This window comes from Carettochelys insculpta, chromosome 2 (genome assembly GCF_033958435.1).
Source record: "Carettochelys insculpta isolate YL-2023 chromosome 2, ASM3395843v1, whole genome shotgun sequence".
Classification (NCBI taxonomy): domain Eukaryota; kingdom Metazoa; phylum Chordata; order Testudines; family Carettochelyidae; genus Carettochelys; species Carettochelys insculpta.
The window spans coordinates 183,723,470-183,746,168 of NC_134138.1; the positions used below are offsets into that span (position 1 = coordinate 183,723,470).

The 22,699-nt window shown below is 43.4% G+C and overlaps 1 protein-coding gene across 3 annotated transcripts in view; it reads right to left on the reverse strand.

Moving 5' to 3' along the window:
• SUGCT (succinyl-CoA:glutarate-CoA transferase) overlaps positions 1–22,699 on the reverse strand; it is a 536,399-nt gene that overhangs the window by 432,847 nt on the left and 80,853 nt on the right. For 2 of the 3 annotated variants that reach the window (XM_074986040.1, XM_074986039.1), the window contains one exon: positions 13,035–13,178. The exons of the other annotated variant lie outside the window; for it this stretch is intronic. In XM_074986040.1, the coding sequence (XP_074842141.1) occupies positions 13,035–13,178 (144 nt within the window). The remainder of the gene's footprint in view (positions 1–13,034; positions 13,179–22,699) is intronic. 3 annotated transcript variants of the gene reach the window in all.

The following is a 22,699-nucleotide window of genomic DNA, read 5'->3' on the forward strand; positions in this document are numbered from 1 at the left end:
TTTGATTCATATCCAAGTTATTTTTATTTCCTCTCAGCCTTTTGATTTGCTGAAGGGGTGGGGGAGGAATGAAATGTAGTCTGCTTTACAGAAATTCTGATACAAGATACAATAAGCCATATATGTCTTATAAATGTAATTAAAGCACTTCCCTGTGTATATCATAGATACTCTTTTATAACTGATTGTGGTACCTCCTTATAGAAGACTCCAATTTTAATTTATAGTGTGGAACAAAAGCTCTCATTTGTCTCAATGTGTAGCAGTGCACAAATGATAGTGACTCTCTATACAGTAATCTCCTGCTAAGCACGATTTTGATGTGCACTTAACGGACATTAACAGGAGTTAAGTGCAAATCGAAAGCACTCCAGCCCCCAGCTCAGGGAAAGAGGGTAGAAGCCCATGGCAGTGAACAGCTGCAGTGGGGCTTCTCCCCTGCTTCCCCCCAGCTGGGGAAAAGCTGTGCCTCAACAGCCGCCTGCCTGCCCGGCTCCCCCAACTGGAGGAGCTGCGCGGGCAGGCAGCCACAGTGGCATGGCTTCTCCCTAGCTTCCCTGAGCTGGGGGAGCTGGGGAGAAGCCGCACCTGGCTCCCACAAGCCCAGGGGAGCCAGGAGCCAGGCTGATGCCTGGTTCCCAGCTCTTCCATCGACTTACTTGTAATTCGAGTTATGCCAGGTGTGCAGGAACGCACTGTACTGTATAGGAATACTGTATAGGACTCTTCTGCACCACTCGGGAAAAAGTATGTTTTTCTCACTTCCTAAAAGGCAACTGAGATCAATTCACTTGAGAGTCTCAGCCTCAGCCAGCGTAAATTAACCTAGATCCACTGAAGTCAATGGGGGCATGCTGATTTACGCCACTCAAGCATCTGACCATTCGTGTTTTATTTTTTGTCATTGCCTTTGTCCCCCATCCCATGATGCAATAAAGTAACATGAAGACTTGATTCTTCTGGGGAAGGTGGGAAATTGTTTTTTTCCTCTGATGGCGAGAAGAAAGGAAGGTTTGTTTCCTTCTCTTTCTTCTCGCAAGTCTCAGTCATACTAACTTGTGTTTCAAAAAAAGTTTCTCCTAGAAAATCCTGAACCCATTCAAGTCAATGGGAGTTTTTGCCACTGAATTCAATGAGACCAGGAGAAAGCCCTTAAAAAGAATTCACTCATTCCACTGCAACATATTCTTGCCTATCAGGCTCATTCCTCACACTAAGGATGTTCAGTTCATGTTGCCTTATCCCCACTACAAGACTGAAAAATTTTGGCACTGAATTGCCTCCTGTAAGCATGAAACAGTTCTCACCACAGAGACAGGCTATTCAAGATGGTAAGCTCCTTAACACAGAAAAGACAATATCTACATACAAGAGGGCAATAAATAATAGGGCTATTTTCAGAAGCTGCAAAGGCAATTAAGCACCAACCCCTCTTTAAAAGTCAATGGGAGCTGGATGCCTAACTCTAACTTGTGCCTTTGAAAACCTCCCCCTGGAATTCTGAGGAAAAATTTTAAACAAACAAGGACAAAATGTGGCCAGGTCTTTTTATTTTTTGGTTTTGTTTCAACTGCTTTACAGGTTGAGCCTCTCTAATCCACAACTCTTTGTACACCCACACCTGTAATCTGGCACAATCTTAGTTGGCCAGATAACCACTTATCATGGGTTTGGCCAAGTTTCCCATGAAGTTTTTTTGCAGCTATTAGTCCTGGATCTCAGTGTTCTGTGCTATTATTGAACTGTAATCTACCCCGAAATGTCTTCTAAGAGTCCAGTAAGCAGGGGAAGTGTTGGTAATGCTGCTGGACGATACTGACCTCCCATTGTCTGGCAAATTCTCTACTTCTGCACAGGTCAGCTCCCAAGGGTGTCAGATTAGAGAGGTTCAACCTGTAAAAAAATTTAACTGACACTGATGTCAATAAATCTAGAAGATACTACTGGGAACTCCCAAACAATGATGAAAATTATCCCAAAGAAACAGAAAGGTTTGAGGCAGATTGGTGGTGACTGAAAATTGTTATTAGCTAAAGACTGCTCGGCAACCTGGGTGAAATCAGTTTCTAGACTTACTCCAGTTCCTCTAGACTGGAGCTTACATCTTAGAAAGCATGCTCAAAACTGACAGCACTGTTAGCTATCTCCATAGATGTCAAAAACTTTAGCAGTATGCAGACCAATCTGCCCTCTCAACCCTACGCACTGTACCTCCAGCACATAACAAAGGGGAAACTGGAGGGACATAGAAAGGGAAACTTGAAATGCTGGTAAGCATACGGTATCTCTTCCATGAATAAAGGATTTTGGTCTCTGAGATATCCATTTAGCAGCTTAATAAAATCGAAATAAAAAAAATTAATTCAGTCTCATTTGCATAGGCCACATGGATTAAAAGTCAATTTAAGGACTAAACAAATGTTATGATGACCAGCAGTGTGTCAAGCTGGTGACAAGTGTTACAGAGGTTTTGCTATTAGGTCTGTTTTAGAACCTCACTCAGCAAGGTACACAGACAAGCATAATTTTAAACTGAAAGTAATCCCACTAGGCCACCAGATAAATGCTTGCATGTTTGAAGCTAGCCACATGCCTGACTATCTTACTGAAAAGGACCTTATTTAATTATGTCCATTACTAACCTGGAGATGGTAGTAAACAATCATAGAAAATGCTAATTTTAGAGATGTTGTACAAATCAAAGAGGATAGAGAGAACAAAAACAAACTAAAACTGGAGGTTAAAGCCAACAAAATAAGACTGATTTTTTGAGGATCTTTTGGTGCAGGAGGGCCACAAGTCTTATCCACCCAAGGAAAAATGTGTAAAACATAGGTATTCAGTGAGGAAGAAACCTGGAATGAAATAACCATTAATACAAACTTTGAAGTAATTGTTAATAGAGATACATTTTATAATGTAAAATTGCAAATGCAACTTTGGGCCGTGTAGACAGAGGTATCAAGGCACAGAACAAAGAGGTGGTAGAGAGAATACACAAACAATGTTGCTTTCATTTCTGGTCATCTCAGTAAAAGAAGAATATTGACAAATGGCAGGCAGTTCAGAGGAGAGCAACACAAAGCATTAAATGGCTGGAGGGACTTATTTATGAGGGAACATTAAAAGGATTAGGAATGTATACTTTGCGGCAGTGATTGCTCAGGAGAGACATGACAGTAAAAAGTTAGCAGCACTTAAAGGTGTTAGCACCATGAATGAAGATTGTTAATGGCATGGTATCACCTTGAAGCGATCTAAGAGATGAGAGGGATGAATGAGAGTAACAAAATTAAGCTGGCATCTTCAAATGAGACTATAGGAGTTAGGCACTCATGTCCTACTGACTGTCCTATATAAAACTAGACTCATCAAAGGTTTAGCAAACGTGCTATACAGAGAACAAACTTTGGCACGGCAAGTAACTTAGACAATCTAAAAGCTCTTTTTCATATCTACCTTCTAAGAAATTGTATTTCAATTTGTTACTAAGAAAAATTTAAAATAAAGTTACAACTGAATAAAAAAGTATATTCACAAAACACAGATTTCAAGTTAAGACTGTAAAAAAGCAACACTTCAAAGAAAATAGTCAGATTAGATCACCTTTTTCTTTATCCAGTTACAGCATCAAAATGGAGGCGTCCAAACAACACCCTGATACTTAAACAGGATATGATACATCAAGATTGGCTAGAAGACCTAAATTCATACTTGTCTGTTTTTGAAATTTATTACCAAACCACAGCTTTTTGTTACATAATTATATTATTGTACTGACTTCTGGAGCCCTGTTTCACATGACTTTTCAGCTTCATGAAATAATTCTGAGCTAATTTCTTTCCAACGAGTTCTATCTAAAACTGAAATAAAAGCAATATGATAAACTTTTTTTAAATGAAGGTTATGGAGCAACAGAGCCATCCGGTGATGGCTTTACTGAGTCACTGCTATAACAGACTCAATATCTTAACTTTAAATTACATTTAAAAACCATACATTAAAAGAGAGTTATTAAGGTTGCAAACTCAAGCTCTTCAAAATTAGGAAATGCCAAAGCTAGGTTTGCCAGTGCAGTCTCCTTTGTACATATGTATTATGTTACCGTTTTTAATTACGCTATCACAAACTATTTTTCCAACAGCAACGAAGGGTCCTGTGGCACCTTATAGACTAACAGAAAAGTTTAGAGCATGAGCTTTCGTGAGTTAACTCACTTCTTCAGATGCTCTGCAGCATCTGAAGAAGTGAGTTAACTCATGAAAGCTCTTCAGATGCTCTGCAGCATCTGAAGAAGTGAGTTAACTCATGAAAGCTCATGCTCTATACTTTTCTGTTAGTCTATAAGGTGCCACAGGACCCTTCATTGCTGCTACAGATCCAGACTAACACAGCTACCCCTCTGATATTTTTCCAACGGGATCCTTGTCTCATTCAGTAAAAGGGTATTTATATTATATTTCCTTTTAGGACTCTCATTCAACATATGGCCTCAAGGACCGTGATCAGACCCCTCCCCATCTCTAGTCCTCCACCCCTTCAACATTTTCGCTGTGATACTATCCACCACACTACCCAGACACTAACTCATGTCACACACATGCCCATTTCCTTACCTACTCTTGTCGCCCTTTGAGCCTCCCAAAAAGCCCCCTGGCACCAAGCAGACCCTCCTGCACAATTTCAAGTCCCAGTTCCAAATCAAATAGCACTAGAGCATCAAATAAAACGAATGTAAGTGCTATTTTTAGAGGGCACAACATTTTCCACTACCCTCATTCCTGAAAACAGCTTAACCATTTTAACTGAAGTCACAAATAAATAAATATCCAGACAGAGGCAGATACCTGGCACTGAAAATTTCAGCCAAAACTGAAAAATCTGGTAAGTTAAAGTCATCTGAAAACAGGGTCTTAAAATCGGAGGCTGTAGGCAACCTTAGTTATCTGTGAATAGCAACAGAGAGGGAGCCATGCTAGTCTATATACTATCAAAACAAAACTTTGATAGTCAAGACTTCTTTAGTGGGTCTGTCCCATGAAAGCTCACCTAATAAATTATTTTGCTAGTCTTTAAAGTGCTACTTGACTGCTTTTTGTTTTGTTAGTTATCTGTGGTGCTACTAGCTCCACATACAATGATCTAGTCAAGATGACAATGCATCTGATGAAGCAGGTCTTTGCCCACGAAAGCTTATGCTTCAAAATATCTGTTAGTCTATAAGGTGCCACAGGACTTCTTGCTGCTGCCTTCATTTTTATAGTTTTGCCAAATGCTAATCAAATGTTTAATGCTGCACAAGATTTTTTTTGCTCACTTAATATTCAAATAGCTATTTCACTATATTATAAAACTATTTTCTTATCCATATTTGTTCTTGTAGAAAAACACCATGAATTGAAACTTAGGCAGGGTCTTATTTTCTGTTCTTCGGATGACACTCATCCCTTATTAAATGAGTACTTTAATTACAAGTATTCGCTAAAACGAGGGACACCTACACCTACCTCTGTTCACTAGACGAGTGAACTTCCCCTGCTAATCCATGCCTTAACCATCCATCCACACACCTAACCACTGCCAGGATTTAACCTCCTGCCTGCCCTACAGACCCAACCTGCTGCCAGGTCCAGTAATCTGCCTGTGAGATACACGCATTCAACATGCACGTATCTTGAGTTTAGGAGAGAGGGGTATGGGGTGGAGTGCCATGGGGAGGCGCAGGTAGAGCCAGCCATGGGGTCCCAGCTGGGGGGCAGGGAGACCCCACAGTCCCGTGGCTGGAAGCTTGGAACAAATCAGAGACTTTTACATGTATTTTAATGGGAAGGCAGTGTCGCTCTTATGAGTTTTTTCCTACAAGCAGAAATTTGGGAACCAACTGTGCTCGTATAGTGAGGGATGAGTGTATTTTTAAAAATATCTTATTGTATGCCACTGAAAATTTAGAAAATAATCTGGGCTAATTTTTTTTTAAAAGTAGGTGTTATGTCTTTTCACACAACACAGTTATTTGTGCAAACACCTGCACATATATTTCTAGAGCACTAACACGGGCATGCAGAAGCAGCTACATTTGATGGCTGAGCACACAGATAAGAGAGACTATTCATGCAGAACTCAAACAAAATGAGATTTTGTTTATAAAAAACTCTATTTTGTGCAAGCACCAATGTTAAAACGTATTAATAGTAGTATCACTTGCATTAATGTATTGCCTGAAGGCTCCAGTTTTGGATCACGACCTCTCTGTATTAGGTGTTGTGTCACACACATAATAAACACAAATCCTGACCCAGATCTGACAGAAGTATTTTGGAGTGCACAGTTGCCCACACACAAATGGAAACTGTGTTGGAGCCTCTTTCTGTTTTGTCATCTGTTTAAAAACAATTTCATTTCCAGAATAATAGATATACTTTGGGTAATTTATTTTTTTAAATTAGTGCCGAAATAATTTAGGAGCCTGCATACCATTGACTGTCTAGGCTGGGGTCAGCAACCAAAATGGCAATAAGAGCCATTTTTTTAAAATGCAGCATAAAAGTCAGTAATTCAAGAGCCACAATGATGTGAATATGAGATGGTCCTTTAATAAATAATGTCGACCCGTAGTTTTTGTAACCCCTACTTTAAGAAGGGCACACACACAATTATTTGTAACGGGATGCGTGTTTACTGCATGATGTTCACCATTTATCAAAAATCATTGGGGGGGGGTTGTTTCTTTGTTTTTTGTTTTTTTTTTCTTTAACTTTGCAATTATAGCGTGAGGAGACACAAAGAAAGCCTTAAAGAGCCACATGAAACTCCAGAGCCGCAAGTTGCAGACCCCTAGTCTAGGCATTTTTAGGATTTGTTTAGACACACAGTCAAAGCACAGCAAGTTACAGTATTGATTACTTCGCGCTAACATGCCATACAGTGTCCATATGTAGCATACTAAAAGTTCCCTAGTTTTGATCTGCTCTCGTTTGAAACGGAATTAACTGTAGCATAGACCACGGGTCAGCAACCTTTCTGAGGCAGAGTGCTGAAATTTGATCTTTGGACTTCTATGCACAGTCCAAGTGCCCATGATATTTTTTAAAATAACTAATAACCCCACTTACAACAGCTTCATTAATAAATAAAGATGCAGAGCTTTACCATTCAGGTGGTGGTTGGTAGCAATAGCTGGTCTTTTATTAATCCACATGCTCCTGGCTCCATATGGGAGGTGGCGCAGGGCTGAGCTCCTACCTCATCTGCTAATGAAAATTGGCTCATGTGCCACTCCTGGCACCTGTGCTGGGGACTGCTGACCTCTGATGTAAGTAATAAACTCAATGCATTAATTGGAACTAATATCTACTTTTATCTTCAAGGTTTCTCCTTTGCCTGCTCTAGCCTATTCCTATGTTTTACTGTATTTTTCCTCCCTACTTTTACCTGTCTTTTCCTTCTCCTTCACTGCTTTCCCAGGCTAACAAATCTTCTTCAGATATCATTAGTACAACTTATGAATCCATTAAACCCAAAATCTGCGTGGAACATAATCTACCACTGACTTTACATATTACTAATGATTCAAATAGTGTAAACAGTATATAATTTCTGAGGCCAATCTCAGATTTTCTTTCAAATGCATTAATATTGCCCTTTCAAAAATCTGCCTAGCTGAAGTAGAAGCATAATGTGTCAAATTCAGCTGCCTTTTATGCTGAAGAACTCAAAAAAAAAAAAAAAAAAAAAAAGATTCAAAATTATACCCTGGCTACAAAGAGTACTATTTGATTCATATTTTAGAAGTATTAAAAGTTACTTGGCATTCATTTTTACTACCTCAGAGATAAGTAATGAAATTAAAAAAAAACATATTTCTCTTTATAGTGTGTGGAATACATTTTTTTTTACCACGTGCAAAAGACAAAGGGGGAGAATTTAATGCTTTGGAAAGCTGAAGCTAAATGCCTTTGGACACAGACATTCTTGCTCATCCAGAAGCTAAATAAACCATGGATAGCTATGTAAAATTCTTATATCCTATCCTACCCTTGTGCCTCAACTTTCACCAGTAGTAATCACCTCTAGACAGAACTGGTTCGCCCTCTATGTCCACTCAATCCTGAGCTCTCCAATTAACACACAGCCAACACAACATGGCCTAGTAGAGAGGAAGGATTGCCTAGGAGTTATAGCACCTACTCAGAGGGCTTGGATTTCATTCTTAATTCTTCCACACACCATGTAATCTGAGCCAAATCCCAAATTTTGTGTCTTAGTTTCCCTATTTGTAAAATGGAGGTAAAGTTTACCACTTTTGTTAAGTGCTTGGAGATAACAGAATGAAAGACACTATTCAAACTCAAAAGTATTGTCATCAGCAGCTTATGGGAATGGTTTGGGTCTAACCTTTCACCAAAGACTTGAATAGAGACAACCATGTTGTCTCACACAGACAACCATTATACATCACCAACTTGGTGAGCTGGAATTGACTGGACACCTAAAAGGCAAAGCTTTCTCAAGCTCACTGCTAATCTCATAGGCCAAGGTTGGCCAAACTGTGGCTCTTTTACCCATAACAAATAGCTTGCGAGCCACCCCTGCCTCACATTCTCCATTACCAGACTGGGGAAGCAGCTTGGACCTATGACCAGGCCCAGACAAACAGTCTGTGGTGCTGAGACAGTGGACAGGGCCCAGCTGGTGGGAGTGAGGGTACGGAGCCCAAAGCAACCACCTTGCACAAAGGCTGGGTCTGCTTATGGCTTACTGTGGGGTGTTGGGGAAAAGATTCCATCCATTGAGAAGGGAGGGGAGGTTGCAGCTTCAGCCCTGCAGGACACACCTACCAAGGCTTGGGCTTCAGCAGGAGCAGGGGCTGAAGCACCACATCCTGTTCCCACAGAGGTGAAGTCCTGAGCCTCAGAGGGCCGGTAATTTTGGCCATCCCTTCCATCAGCTATGGTACAATTTAAAACCAATTTACAGATAAAGATATGAGTGAAGAAAACATCATATTCTAATTTGCCAGACTTTTCTAGAGTCATTTAACAATTATGAGACTATATTGTGTATCTTTATAACAAATATAAACTGAAACTCAGTAATGAGAAGCAGAGAAGTGGCTTGAGAACAATCATACAATACAAACAATATTAACCACATTATCCTGTCCGTGGAATGTGAGACAATACATAATAAAAATTGTTAAATGTTCAAATATAACACTTCTTACAGAATTTCAGTCCAAAAGAAACTAGCTCACTACATTTTGGTTGGGGGGAGAGGTGGTTGTGCCTGTTTGCAATTAAATACAGGAAGGATATTAAAACTTCCAAGAGAATTTTTTCAAGCCACAACAGAAGAATAAGCACTGTTGCATAATTGGAACCAAATCCAAAATCCACTTCCTTCTTATTTACTAGAATCATCTAAAGGACGCTATTTAGATGCTGATGCTAAAAGGTTCGGAGTTTACAATTGTAAATCATCTATGGGGATTTTTTTTCCCAAAAGAGGCCACTGCGAAAGGTTAAAAGTTTATAGTTGAGAGACTACAGAAAATTAGTGCCCACTGCAAAAAACTACATCGCAGTAGTCATACTGTCTCTCTTCAGTAAAGGTCTTGAATTTTTGTTGTTGTTATGTGGAATGAAATCTTCACCAGATAATAATCAGCTACAATTCTGCTACAGACAGGAAGCCGTGCTAGTCTACACACTATCAAAACAAAAAGCAGTCAAGTAGCACTTTAAAGACTAGCAAAGTGGGTCTGTCCCACGAAAGCTCACCTAATAAACTACTTTGCTAGTCTTTAAAGTGCTACTTGACTGCTTTTTATTCTGCTACAGTGCAATTTGGTACAGACACAGACTCTCACGTCTCTTTTTACAGGATGCTAGACTACAATGATTGTTTTATTAGCAAACATTTGTCATCTGTACATAGCAGGAGCTGAAATTAGAAAATACGCTTCCTGATCATCTTGCTGTATATCAGGTTTCCGGGTGCAGGCGAGGTTCCATTGGAAGCTGCATTTCAGTTCCATGTTGCTTTGTTACCATCACTGACCAATCTATGCAGAAAGTTTAACATTAAAAGGCAATCTATGAAAAAGACCGCCTTTTGCATGGCTTTGCGAAAAGCATGAGAATGGCACGTGAGGATAATGATGCAAACAAAGTTTATAATGTATAAATCTGGGAGGGGAAGGGAATGGATAAAACAAACCAATTATTTTTCAGCATTTTCCAATTATTTCAGGTATTTTAAAACTTCCAGCTCTTCATGATTTTGGATAAAGACTCTATACATTTTATCTTGAGGACAGTGAATGGAAAAGAAGGCAACACTGTCCTCTGAAAGCTGTATCATAGCCCTGCCTCTGACTTCATATTCTAAATGGCTGTTTGTGTTAAACGGAAAGGTGAGTATTTTAAATAAGGCAAGACTGAGGGAAAGAAGAAAAAGTATAAACAGGCATAATGTTGGTTAAGTGCCAGAAAGTGTAACAGTTAGATGCTAAATTCTCCATCAAGGTCATTGTTGCCATAACAACTTCGGTAAGAGTGTACTTCAAGAACTCATGTGGTCAGCCATCAAGGAGAGGCTCTCGCGCCTTTCACACTAGAATTACTAAACTCTAGCCTGAGCCCATTTGGAAGAAAACATATCAATCTGTTCTGGAGTTGCTATTTGACAGCCAAATTCTAAAGTCCTTTCTCAGACAATTTTCACATCTGAAGCTAACACAGTGCTTTGATGAGTAAGGACCTAAAGATTTGACTATGACACAGGTACAAAGAAACAAATGCTATCTGAAATTAACACACTAAATTTTCTACATTGAAATTAAACAGTTCCTTAGCTGGAGTTCTGCTAGACCGAATCAACTGTCATGGAGCAGCTGCAGGTTTTTAAACTGCAGTTGTAGACATATTCCCAGGTTTTATTGCTGACATTCACGGTAGTCCTCTCCAAGTTACTTAGCGCTGGCCATTCAAAAGGAGTTAGACTTCTAACTTCCATTCATTTTAATGGAAGTTAGCATCCTAAATAGCAGTTAGACTCAGAGAAGTAGCCATGTTAGTCTGTAGCTTTGTTAGTCTTCAAGGTGCTACAGGACTGCTTGCTTTTTGTAAACAGAAGTTAAGAGGCTAACCCCTTTTGAGCACTCCGCTTTTAGTCTTTGTGGAAGAAATGAACTCCTGTGCTAAGACCCTCCACAGTTACCCATACATCACAGGAAGGGAGACTTGGGTGTACTAAGAGAGCTGGTGGGTAAGGTCCCATGGGAACTAAGACTAAGAGGAGAAACAACTGAAGAGAGTTGGCATTTTTTCAAAGGGATGTTATTAAGGGCCCTAAAGCAAGCTTTACTGCTGTGTAGGAAAGATAGAAAATATAGCAAAAGATCTCCTCGGTCTCAAAATCAAAAAGGAGTCATATAAAAAGTGGAAACTAGGACAAGTTACAAAGGATGAATATAAGTAAACAATACAGATATGCAGGGGCAAGAGTAGAAAGGCACAGCCACAAAATGAGCTCAAGCTAGCTAGAAACCAGGAGGTTTAGATGATAAAATAAAAGAGAACAAGTTAAAAATTACTTTGAAAATGTAGATGTCTGCAAGTCACTAGGACCTGATGAAATGTATCAATATTCAAGGAGCTGGTAGAGGAGGTATCTGAGCCTGTAGCTACCATCTTTGAAAAGTCATGGAAGTCAGGAGAGATTCCAGAAGACTGGAAAAGGACAAATATAGCACTTAGATGGGGCTACTATAAGGTGGGTGCCCAACAGGTTGAATAATCTCTCTCAGAGGATAGTTATTAACAATTCACAGTCATGGTGGAAGGGCAAAACAAGTGGGGGGTCTGGGACTGGTTTGTTCAATATCTTCACCAATGATTTAGATATTGGCATAGAGAATATGCTTACTAAATTTGAAGATGATACCAAGCTGGGAGGAGGTTCCAACTGCTTTGTAGGATAGGGTCAGAATTCAAAGCAATTTGGACAAATTGGAGAAATCCTCTGAGGTAAATATCATGAAATTTAATAAGGACAAATAAGTTTAATAAGGCAAAGTACTCCACTTAGGGAGGAACCACCAGTTTCACACATACAAAATGGGAAGCAACTGTCTAGAAAGGAGTACTGCAGAAAGTGATCTTGGGGTCATAGTGGACCACAAGCTAAATATGAGTCAACAGTGTGATGCTATTTCAAAAAAATAAGCAAACATGATTCTGGGATGCATTAACAGGAGTGCTAGGCACCACATTTCAAGAAAGACAGGAGAAATTGGAGAAGATCCAGAGAAGAGCAACAAGAATGATTAAAGGTGTAGATAACATGAGCTATGAGGGATGACCAAAAGAACTGGGCTTGGTTAGAAGAAGACTTAGAGGGGACGTGATAGCAGTTTTCAAGTACTTAGAAGAGGGTTACAAGGAGAAAGGAGAAAAACTGGTCTCCTTGGCCGCTGAGTATAGGGCAAGAAGCACTGAGCTTAAAACGCAGCAAGGGAGCTTTAGGTTGGATATTAGAAAAAACTTCCTAACTGTCTGGGTGGTTAAACACTGGAATAAATTGCCTAGGGAGGTTGTGGAATCTCCATCACTGGAGCTATTTAAGAGCAGGTTAGATAAACACTTTTCAGAGATGGTCTAGAGACTCTGGACAGTGCTTGGTCCTGCCACGAGAGCAGGGAACTGGACTTGATGACCTCTTTAGGTCTATTCTATTTCTAGTGTGCTGTGATTCTACGGCATCAAAAATACTTAAAAAAAATCAAAGATTCAAACTGCTTTGTGATCCTCAGTAACAAACAGTATGTAGATGGCAGACAAAAGTACTATGGTAGTAACAGTCAATCAAAATAAATCAGTCCCTACTACTGAACTATAAACTAGGAAACTTGTCTCTAGTATTGTTTTCCATGTCCTTATATAAGGGATGTATTTTACCTAAGGCACAAAAAAATCAATATGGAAAGTAAATCTCCATCAATGTGCTAAGTAAAATATTCTTCAAACCCATACCTGAGATGACAATAAATTGCAGTCAATGTGTAGTCCCTTCCCAGTCTTATGTCTTTGAAGCAAGCCAGCCATGATTGCTCCATATGCGTACAGCCCTGTAGCAAGGTCTGTCATGGCTACACCTGGCCTAACTGGATCACCATCCTAGCAGAAGAGAGAAAAATGGGAATAGGGAAGAATTAATATTTTGCTATGGTACATGCCATACAATGCAAGGGTTAAAATATTTTCATATGTGTTACAGAAGCATTCTAAGAAGCTAAAATAACTTCTAAGTAAGCCAAGTTGAAAAGCATGCAAATGAAAAATATATGTTCTTTCATTTATCTGCAGATAAACTGTAAAGCTTATAATTTTACAAACAGTCACAAGTGGTATCCTCTATCTACACTACTGATTTTATTCATTAGTTTCAAAATGTATTTTAAAAATACAAAATTACTACTGACAAAATTATTCCAAAGGAAAATGCAATTTAATATACGTGGAAGACCAGATACTGCAGATTTGTCATGCAAGTTGAAAGTGGCACACATCTCACTGAAGAGAAAGTCAAACCATCCCATATTAATTTTCTTGCTGTGTCTTGGAGACAATGGTTTTAAAAAATGAGACAATTTGAGACTCACTTTGTATGCATATTTAATCCTCAAAAATAAAAACATACATATCCAAAATGAAAGCTTGTGATTTTATTTCCAAAATATAAGAACCCAATTAGAGACCCATACAGTTAGGCTGTGTCTACACGGGCACAAATCTTCGAAATAGCCATATTTCAAAGATTACTAACGAGGCTCTGAATTGAATATTCAGCACCTCACTAGCATTCCGGCCATGGCACTTTGAAAGCGCTGCTTTCGAAAGCGCATGGCTCAGTGCGGCTACACAGGGGTCCTTTTAGAAAGGACCCGCACCTTTAGAAATCCCCTTATTCCAATCAGTGAGCGGGAAAATGGGATTTCGAAAGGTGTGGGTGCTTTCAAAAAGGACCCCATGTAGCTGCGCTGAACTGCACGCTTTCAAAGCGCCGCAGCCGGAAGTGTCCTAATGCTAATGATGCGCTGAATATTGAATTCAGCGCCTCATTAGTAATCTTTGAAATGGCCATCAGCACGGCTATTTCAAAGATTTGTGCTTGTGTAGACACACCCTGAATTATTTTAGGCCTACTAGCACCTTGCATCCGCCCTTCAAAACAAAAACACTTTTACCAATGTTTGCTTTCTCTTCAGTCAAACCAATCTGACAGTCAACACAATATCTAGTTCTTTTTTTGCTCACAGGGCGGAAGAGTGGTTTACAAATATTACACTATCCAACTATCCAGTCCTCCATAATTTTCCCATCACATACAATGTGATGAACTAAAGTATAACAACTTCCACATAAAAATGCATAACTCGGACAAACACCTCAATTTTTAATTTTAAATACTAAAAGATAATTAAATTAGGGTTAGATTCCATTGGTCATACTTCAGCCTTTGCTCTCTTTTCAACATTCAGTCTACGACCCCTGTATTTGGGATCAAATCATTAAGTTAGGACAACTCCTTAGATTCTCTGGATCATTTTTTCATTTGTTTCTGAACTAACAACAAAAAGCTAGAACCCCTCAAAACCATGCCAGATTTCCACTGAGAATGTGAAAGTAATATCATCAATTAGCATTAACATTTGTAATCTTCAAACTCCTCTGAAATCTTCAGTTGCTTTTGTAAACTTAGTGTTTCTCTGTTGAGTTCCTTGGTCAAAACATGGTACTTTTCTTGAACTAAGTATTACTTAGGATCAATGCAACTTGCAGTGTGTTCATAGTAATTGGATCAATCTAGGTACTTCTCGGGCCCTCATCACTCTAGAGTTGAATATGATACAAAAATTAATGAATTCATCTTCATAGGTGTTCCTAGCTTGCATGGATACTACCTCCATTTTACAGATAGGAAACAAAGACCCAGACAAGATTTCTTGCCCAGGTCATCTAGGAAATATGTGGCAAAGCCAGGAATTGAACCCAGTTCTTGTGTGTGCCAATCCAGTGCTTTGACCATAAAATTATCTAAACAGGCAGAGAGAATTTCCTGTGTGTTCTACCCAATGTCATTAGGAAGATGGGCTTCAATCCTCCCTTTTTCTATCCACTGACCATAATGCTGATTATGGCTGATTTTTTTTTCCATCTTCTATCATGTGCTTCAGGATTATGCTAGAAATAATTTATTTCCCAACAAGGTTTATAGTGTCCTGAACACTCATATTGCAAGATGAAATTATGTCCCACTGAAGTCAATGGCAACACACCCACTGGTTTCAGCCAGGCCAAGATTTCACCCCAGAAGCTTAAGATCACTGCATCAAAGAAGTTTTCACTTTGCTGCCTTTTATTTTTATTGTCTGAGCAAAAGGCAAAGAGATGTTCCAATATCATGGACTAGTCATAAACATCAGCTAGGAAATGAACAAGTTCACTAACAGAAAAGATAAGACAGATTTCACCTAGGCAACCATTACAGAATAGGTGAAATCAGAAGCTACAGTACTTTTTACTCTGAAAAAGTTAGAAAGTAAGGCTCAGATCTGATGCCATTGCTTGTATTAAATAGGTCAGAGGTCTGCAACCAAAATAGTGAGAACTGACATTTTTTCCAGTTTCAGTTACAAAATCAGTACTTCAAGAGCCACGATGCATGTGAATACGAGACGGTCCTTAACAAATAACATCAAACCTTACTTTGTGTCACCCCTGTTTAAAGAACAGCGCACACACGATATGGCCCAGTTAGAAAGTTAAGTTACCCTCATCCCCAAGCTTCATCCCCCATCCTGCAAACCCATTCCCTCATCCCCAGGCTTAACCCACCTCGGCCCTCAGGCCCCAAATCTGCCCCTCCATCCCCAGGCTTAACCCCTCTCAGGCCCAAAACAACCCCATATCCCCAGGTTTAACCGTCCTCAGCCCCAAACCAGATCCCACTTTCCCAGGCTTAATCCCTCTCAGCTCCAAATCCACTGCCCATCTCTAGGCTTTACTCACCTCTGCCTCCAAACCCCATGCCCAGGATTAACCTAACTTAGCCAATGAGTTCCAACACAGCCGCTGCCTCTTCCCCCACACTGCTCCACACCTTCACCCCCACCTCCTTCCAACCAGGACTGCACAGCTCCAGCAGGGGCAGACTTGGCTGCCCCTCCTCCCAGCTGTCCTGCTCACTTCCCCACCTGCAGCACAGGTGGTTCCCTGCCACACTGAAAGAATGGAACTCAATTGAATTGTTTAACAGCTGGATCCCTCCCACTGTCCAGCTGGCCATTAAACCAATTAGCTTGAGCTCCATTCTTTCAGTGTGGCAGGAAGCCACCTGCGCTGCAGGTGGGGAAGTGAGCAGGAGAGCAGGGCAGGGAGTCACAAGAGGAGTCAGCAATGGCAGCATGCAGAGCTGCAAGTGACTCCTTAAAGAGCCACATGTGGCTCCGGAGCCACAGGTTGCAAACCCCTAGAATAAGTCTTTATCCCATATGTGGTGGTACTGTAATCAGATTACTCTTGGAGTAAGTTACTCATCGTCACATTGAAGGAAAGCAGAATTTGGCCCAATAGCAGTATGAAAACGGGAAGCGTAAAGGTTGCAGCTCATGAAAAAGAGCAGTGCTTTGTCAAATGGCACACAGACATGACATCTTTAAGTAATTCTTGTAGAGTCACTTTAACTACTCAATTTACACTGCTAAATCTAATTTCTTTTAGGGCTATGAAAGAGTTATGATAATTCTGACTCTTTAAAAAGGACTTGGTTTAATTCAAGAAAATAAAGTTATGTTTACAGTCAAATGCTACTGGATGCACCTCCAAAAAATAGCACTGTCTCATCCAGCAACATCCCTCATTCCTCAGAGGTTCCTGGATGAGAGAGCTGGGACAAGAGGAAAACCAGTGGGCAACTCCACATGGGGGCAGCGATGCCGAGCCAGGGACAGAGTCCCCAGCCATCCCCCCGACCCCCCACAGGGCCATGCAAGTGGAGCACCAGTGTCTCCCAGCAGCATTGGGACCGGAGTGCCTCCAGCCCCTGTCGGTCCTGGGCCAGAGTGCCAGCTTCCCCTGCTGGCACTGGGGCCGGAGCACCAGCATCCCCTGGCAGCCTCACATGGGGCTAGAGCACTGGGCCTTGGGGTTGCCTGCAGTGGTGATCCACAGCTGGAGAGCCAGGGAGCCATGCTGGAGGACCAGTGGGGTGGCAGCCACGAACAGGGGCATTAACCTCTCCTGATTCGACAAAATCCCTCGGTCAGGACCACTGATGTCCCAAGCGTGCCAGAACAGGGAGGTACAGCCTGTATTCTACTTGGCAGAATAGGCTGTGTCTATACACATCTGATAACTAGCTGATAACTAGTCACCTAAAGAGGATTTTGTTTGTACCCAGTAAGAGAATAATGCACAGTTCAAATACACTAAGAAATGAATTTTGGGGTAAAAAAATTGCAGGAACTTAAGCGTCTATATATGTATATATATATATAGATGAGAGCAAGAATTGATACTTTATTCATTACGTAATTGTTAAATGAGAATATAAAAAGGCATATAAAGTAAATTTAAAAAAAAAAATCTTGAAAATCACCATTCAAAGTTCACAAAGCACTCATCTTCTGAAACTTTAGACAATGGCCCGAACATGGGCTGGTGTGAAAGTTACAGAATCCCTGGTGGCACTGACTCGCACACACTTCTACAAACAGTAAATCCCCAGCTCACCATATAAAGAAGTGGAAGGAAAAAGAAAGGTTACTCACCGTAGTAACGGTGGTTCTTCGAGATGTGTCCCCATGGGTGCTACACATTAGGTGCCGGGCTCACCCGGTGCCGCAGATCGGATCTTCCAAGCAGTTTCTGCCGGACCGCGCATGCGCCGGTGCGCGCCACTCCCTTGCGCGCTCCTGGCCACGTGCGCGATCCGGTCCCCGCCAGTTCCTTGACCAACCGCCTCGGATGCTCCTGCAAAACACTAAACAGAGATCCGAAGCGGGGAGGATGGGCGGGTAGTGGAGCACCCACGGGGACACATCTCGAAGAACCACCGTTACTACGGTGAGTAACCTTTCTTTCTTCTTCGAGTGTCCCCGTGGGTGCTCCACATTAGGTGACTACCCAGCAGTAACCCAAGATAGGAGGTGGGTAATCGGATTATGTGCAGCTTGTCCCCGAGAGGACCGCTGTCGAGAGACGGGTATCCTCTTGGAATACCCTGTGAAGGGCGTAATGTTTGGTGAAGGTGTCATAGGATGACCAGGTCGCCGCTCTGCAAATATCTTTTAGCGCAACGCCCTTGAAAAAGACTGTTGATACCGCCACCGCCCTAGTGGAATGAGCCCTGGGCGTGGCCAGTAAAGGAGTCTTTTTGAGTTCGTAGCACATTTTTATGCAGGATACGATGTGCTTCGAGATTCTCTGCGAAGAGAGACATTCTCCTTTCAATTTGGGAGCGAGAGAGACCAGGAGTCTATCCGTTTTCCGGAAGGACTTGGTCCTGTCTATATAGAAGGCTAGCGCCCTCCTCACGTCCAGGAGGTGTAGGCGCGCCTCTTTGTTAGAGTTATGAGGCTTTGGATAAAACGAGGGTAAAACAATAGGCTCGTTAATATGAAACTCAGAAGAAACTTCAGGAACAAAGGCTGGATGCAGCCGTATGGTTACCGCCTCCTTGGAAAAAACAGTGCAGGGTGGCGTTGCCATAACTGCCGCAAGCTCGCTCACCCTGCGAGCTGACGTGATTGCGAGAAGAAAGGTCGTCTTTATCGTAAGGAGGCGGAGGGAAACCGTGGCCAAAGGCTTGAACGGCGGTCCCGTTAGCGCATTAAGCACCAGGTCCAAGTTCCACGAAGGTGGAAGCAGTTTCCGAGGGGGGTATAGGTTTACCAACCCTTTGAGGAACCTGGTAACCATGGGATGGGCGAACACCGTGTGCCCTTCCTCTTCGTGTCTGAACGCCGAAATGGCAGCAAGGTGGACCTTTAACGAGGATAGTGAGAGTCCTCCTCTCTTGAGGTCCAGTAAATACTCTAATATCACACGTATAGGCACCGAAAGAGGGGCTAGCTGTTTGGTAGAACACCATGCCGTGAAGCAAGTCCATTTCTGCTTGTAGGTCTTCCAGGTGGAAGTCCTCCTGCTACTTTCTAGGACTTCTTGCACTTCCTCCGTACATGTGCTCTCTAGGGAGCTGAGCCATGGATTAACCACGCTTGTAGTCGCAGGCCTTGGGGGTGCGGATGCACTATGGACCCCTGGGCTTGCATGAGCAGATCGGGCGCCACCGGAAGGGGCATCGGTGGACGATCCGACATGCGCAGGAGTAGGGGGAACCATTGCTGTCGATCCCACGTTGGGACTATCAGGATCATTTGGGCTCCTTCCCTCCTGGCTTCCTGCAAGACTTTGTGGAGCAGCACTGTGGGAGGAAAAGCGTAAAGCAGGGAGCCCCTCCAGGAGATTGCGAATGCGTCCCCCAAGGACCCCCATCCCAGTCCTGCCCTGGAGCAGAATCGTGGGCACTTCTTGTTGTGTTGAGTAGCAAACAGGTCTATCTGGGGAAAACCCCATGCGTGAAAAATCGGTCGTAGCAGATCCGGACGGATCTGCCACTCGTGCGTGAGTGCGAAACGCCTGCTCAGCTGGTCTGCCTTCCCATTGTGAGCGCCTGGTAAGTACGAGGCTTTCAAGGTTATATTGTTGGTGATGCACCAGTTCCACAACCGGATGGCTTCCCCACATAAGGCACGGGACCAAGCTCCTCCTTGCCGATTTATATAAAACATGGTGGAGGTATTGTCTGTACTGATCCCGACTACTTTGCCTTGTATATGGTCTCGAAAGTGTCTGCAGGCGTTGAACGCTTCTCTGAGCTCCAGTACATTTATGTGCAGTGACTGCTCCGTGGAGGACCACAGCCCTTGCGTCACCTCTTCGCCCATGTGTGCTCCCCACCATATGAGGGAGGCATCTGTAGTAAGAAAAACCGGTATTTGTGGTTGGTGGAAGGGTACCCCTGTTAGCAAGTTCTTGGGGTTTACCCACCATTGCAGGGATTTGCGCACCTCTGTTGTGGGCAACACCACCCTGTGAACGGTGTGTGCTGCCGCTTTGTATACGCTCGCCAGCCAGTGCTGCATGCTGCGCATGTGTAACCTGGCGTTCTGGACTACGAACGTCGCTGCTGCCATGTGGCCCAGCAGCTGTAAGCACGTCAGAACCGGCACCGTAGGGCTGAAGGTGATGACTTGCATGAGGGAGCCGATGGCCCAAAAGCGTGTCTCTGGTAGATACACTCTCGCTGTAATAGAATTTATGCGTGCCCCTATGAACTCTATGTCCTGTATGGGGTCCATCTTTGATTTTGCCAGATTGATAACCAGGCCGAGCGAAGAGAACGTGCCTGCTGTGACGCGTATCATGCGTAGTACCTCCTCCTTCGAGGCCCCTTTGAGTAGGCAGTCGTCCAGATACGGGAATATAAATACCCCCCGTCTGTGCAGGTAGGCTGACACCACTGCCAAGGTCTTGGTGAAGACTCTGGGGGCTGAGGAGAGGCCAAACTGTAGGACCTTGTATTGAAAATGTTCTTTGCCTACCATGAACCGGAGGAATCGTCGATGAGCCGGATGGATAGTTATGTGAAAATACGCGTCTTGTAAGTCGAGGGCTGCGAACCAGTCTCCATCGTCTAGTGCCGAAAGGATGGAGGCGATTGTGATCATCCGAAAGCGTTGCTTGCGCAGGTACCGGTTGAGGCCTCGAAGATCTAAGATGGGCCTCCAGCCTCCTGTCTTTTTCTCCGTGAGGAAGTACCTTGAGTAGAACCCTTTCCCTTGCAGTTGCTCCGGCACTCTTTCCACTGCCCCTATGAGCATGAGATGGTCTACCTCCTGCTTGAGCCTCGCTACGTGGAAGGCCTCCTGGAGGTGGGGCCTGGGTGGAGGTCGTGACTGGAAGGGGATGGTGTACCCCTTGGCTATGATCTCCAGCACCCATTTGTCTGTGGTGATCCTTTGCCACTGGTCACAGAATGGTCGGAGGTGATGGTTGAATAACCGCTTTGGATGACCTTGTGCAATGGTAGTGATGGCGCAGCCCTGGATCTGTGTGTCAAACTTGTGGCCTTTGGCCCTGCCCCGAGGACGCACGGCTCTGTTGGGAACGTCGCCTGGGAGTTCTGTACTGCTGGTGCTGTTATGTCGCCCTTGCTCGTAACCCCTGTGATACTGGGGACGCTGTTGCTGGTACTGGTACCGGTACCGTCTTTGTTGAGGGTAGTACTTTTTCTTTCTGTATGGAGGGGTGTAAATCCCCAGGGTCCTAAGTGTGGCTCTTGAATCTTTACTGGAATGAAGGACCGAGTCAGTTGATTCAGCAAACAGCTTCTGCGAGTCGAAGGGAAGATCGACTATCTTTGCCTGCAGATCCCTCGGTATACCCGAAGTCTGGAGCCAGGACTCCCTTCGCATCACCACTGCCGTAGCTGTGGAGCGTGCTGCTGTGTCCGCAACATCCAGGGCGATCTGAACTCCCGTCCTCGAGGCCGCGTAGCCTTCTTGCATGATGGCCTTGAGCACCGATTTCTTGTCCTCTGGAAGCGAGTCCATGAGGAAGGTTAACCTAGTGTAGTTGTCGAAATTATGGTTCGCTAGATGCACTGCGTAATTTGCCATTCGCAACAGTAGAGTGGAGGAGGAGTAGACCTTTCTGCCGAACAGCTCTAGCTTCTTGGCATCTTTGTCTGTTCCCCCTGTCTTGAATTGAGATGTCTTTGATCTTTGTTGCGACGACTCCACCACCAAGGAATTTGGTTGTGGGTGGCTGAACAGGAACTCCATGCCCTTTGCCGGCACGAAGTATTTCTTATCCGCTCTCTTGTGGACAGGTGGAATAGTCGCGGGGGTCTGCCATATCATAGTGGCGGACTCCAAGATTGCTTCGTCAAGCGGTATTGCTATTTTGGAGGAGGCCAGAGGTCTCAGATTTTTGAGGAGCTTATGGTGTTTCTCTTGCACCTCTGCTGTCTGGATGCCTTGCGTGAAGGCCACCCTCTTAAACAGCTCTTGAAACTGTTTGAAATCGTCCGGAGGATGAACGTCCCCCGGGGTCGTAGCCTCGTCTGGGGAGGAGAGCGAGGAACCACTAGGATACGCCTCTCTGGACCCTTCTGGTTCCTGTTGGTGATGGTACATCCGGTCGCTGGAAGCTTGCAAGGGAAAATCTCAGGGTTGCATAACCAGTTCCCCCTGAGGTACTTGAGTCTCTGTCCCCGTTCGCGATTGCCCTCGGGGATACGGGACCGTCTGTGGGGATCTTTCCCTGGTAGACTGCCGGTGGTGTCTGTGCCCCCCGTGATAGGGGCGACCATGGCAGCCTGGGCACTGTTCTTGGGAAGGTGACCTGGACCACTCCCTTGGTGCATACCCTCTGCGTCCGGGGGAGCGAGATCGTCGAGAGACCTGGGACACTGGAGAGAGCGATTTGTGATAGTACTCCAGCGGCTCAAACCCCAGGAAGGGTGAAGGTGGTCCCAGCCAGGACGAGGCTGGTTGTAAAAATGGAGACGGGGGCTCCGGGTAGGCTAGGGGGGACCCTTGCCTTCTAGTTGGAGTCTGCAGCATGAGCGG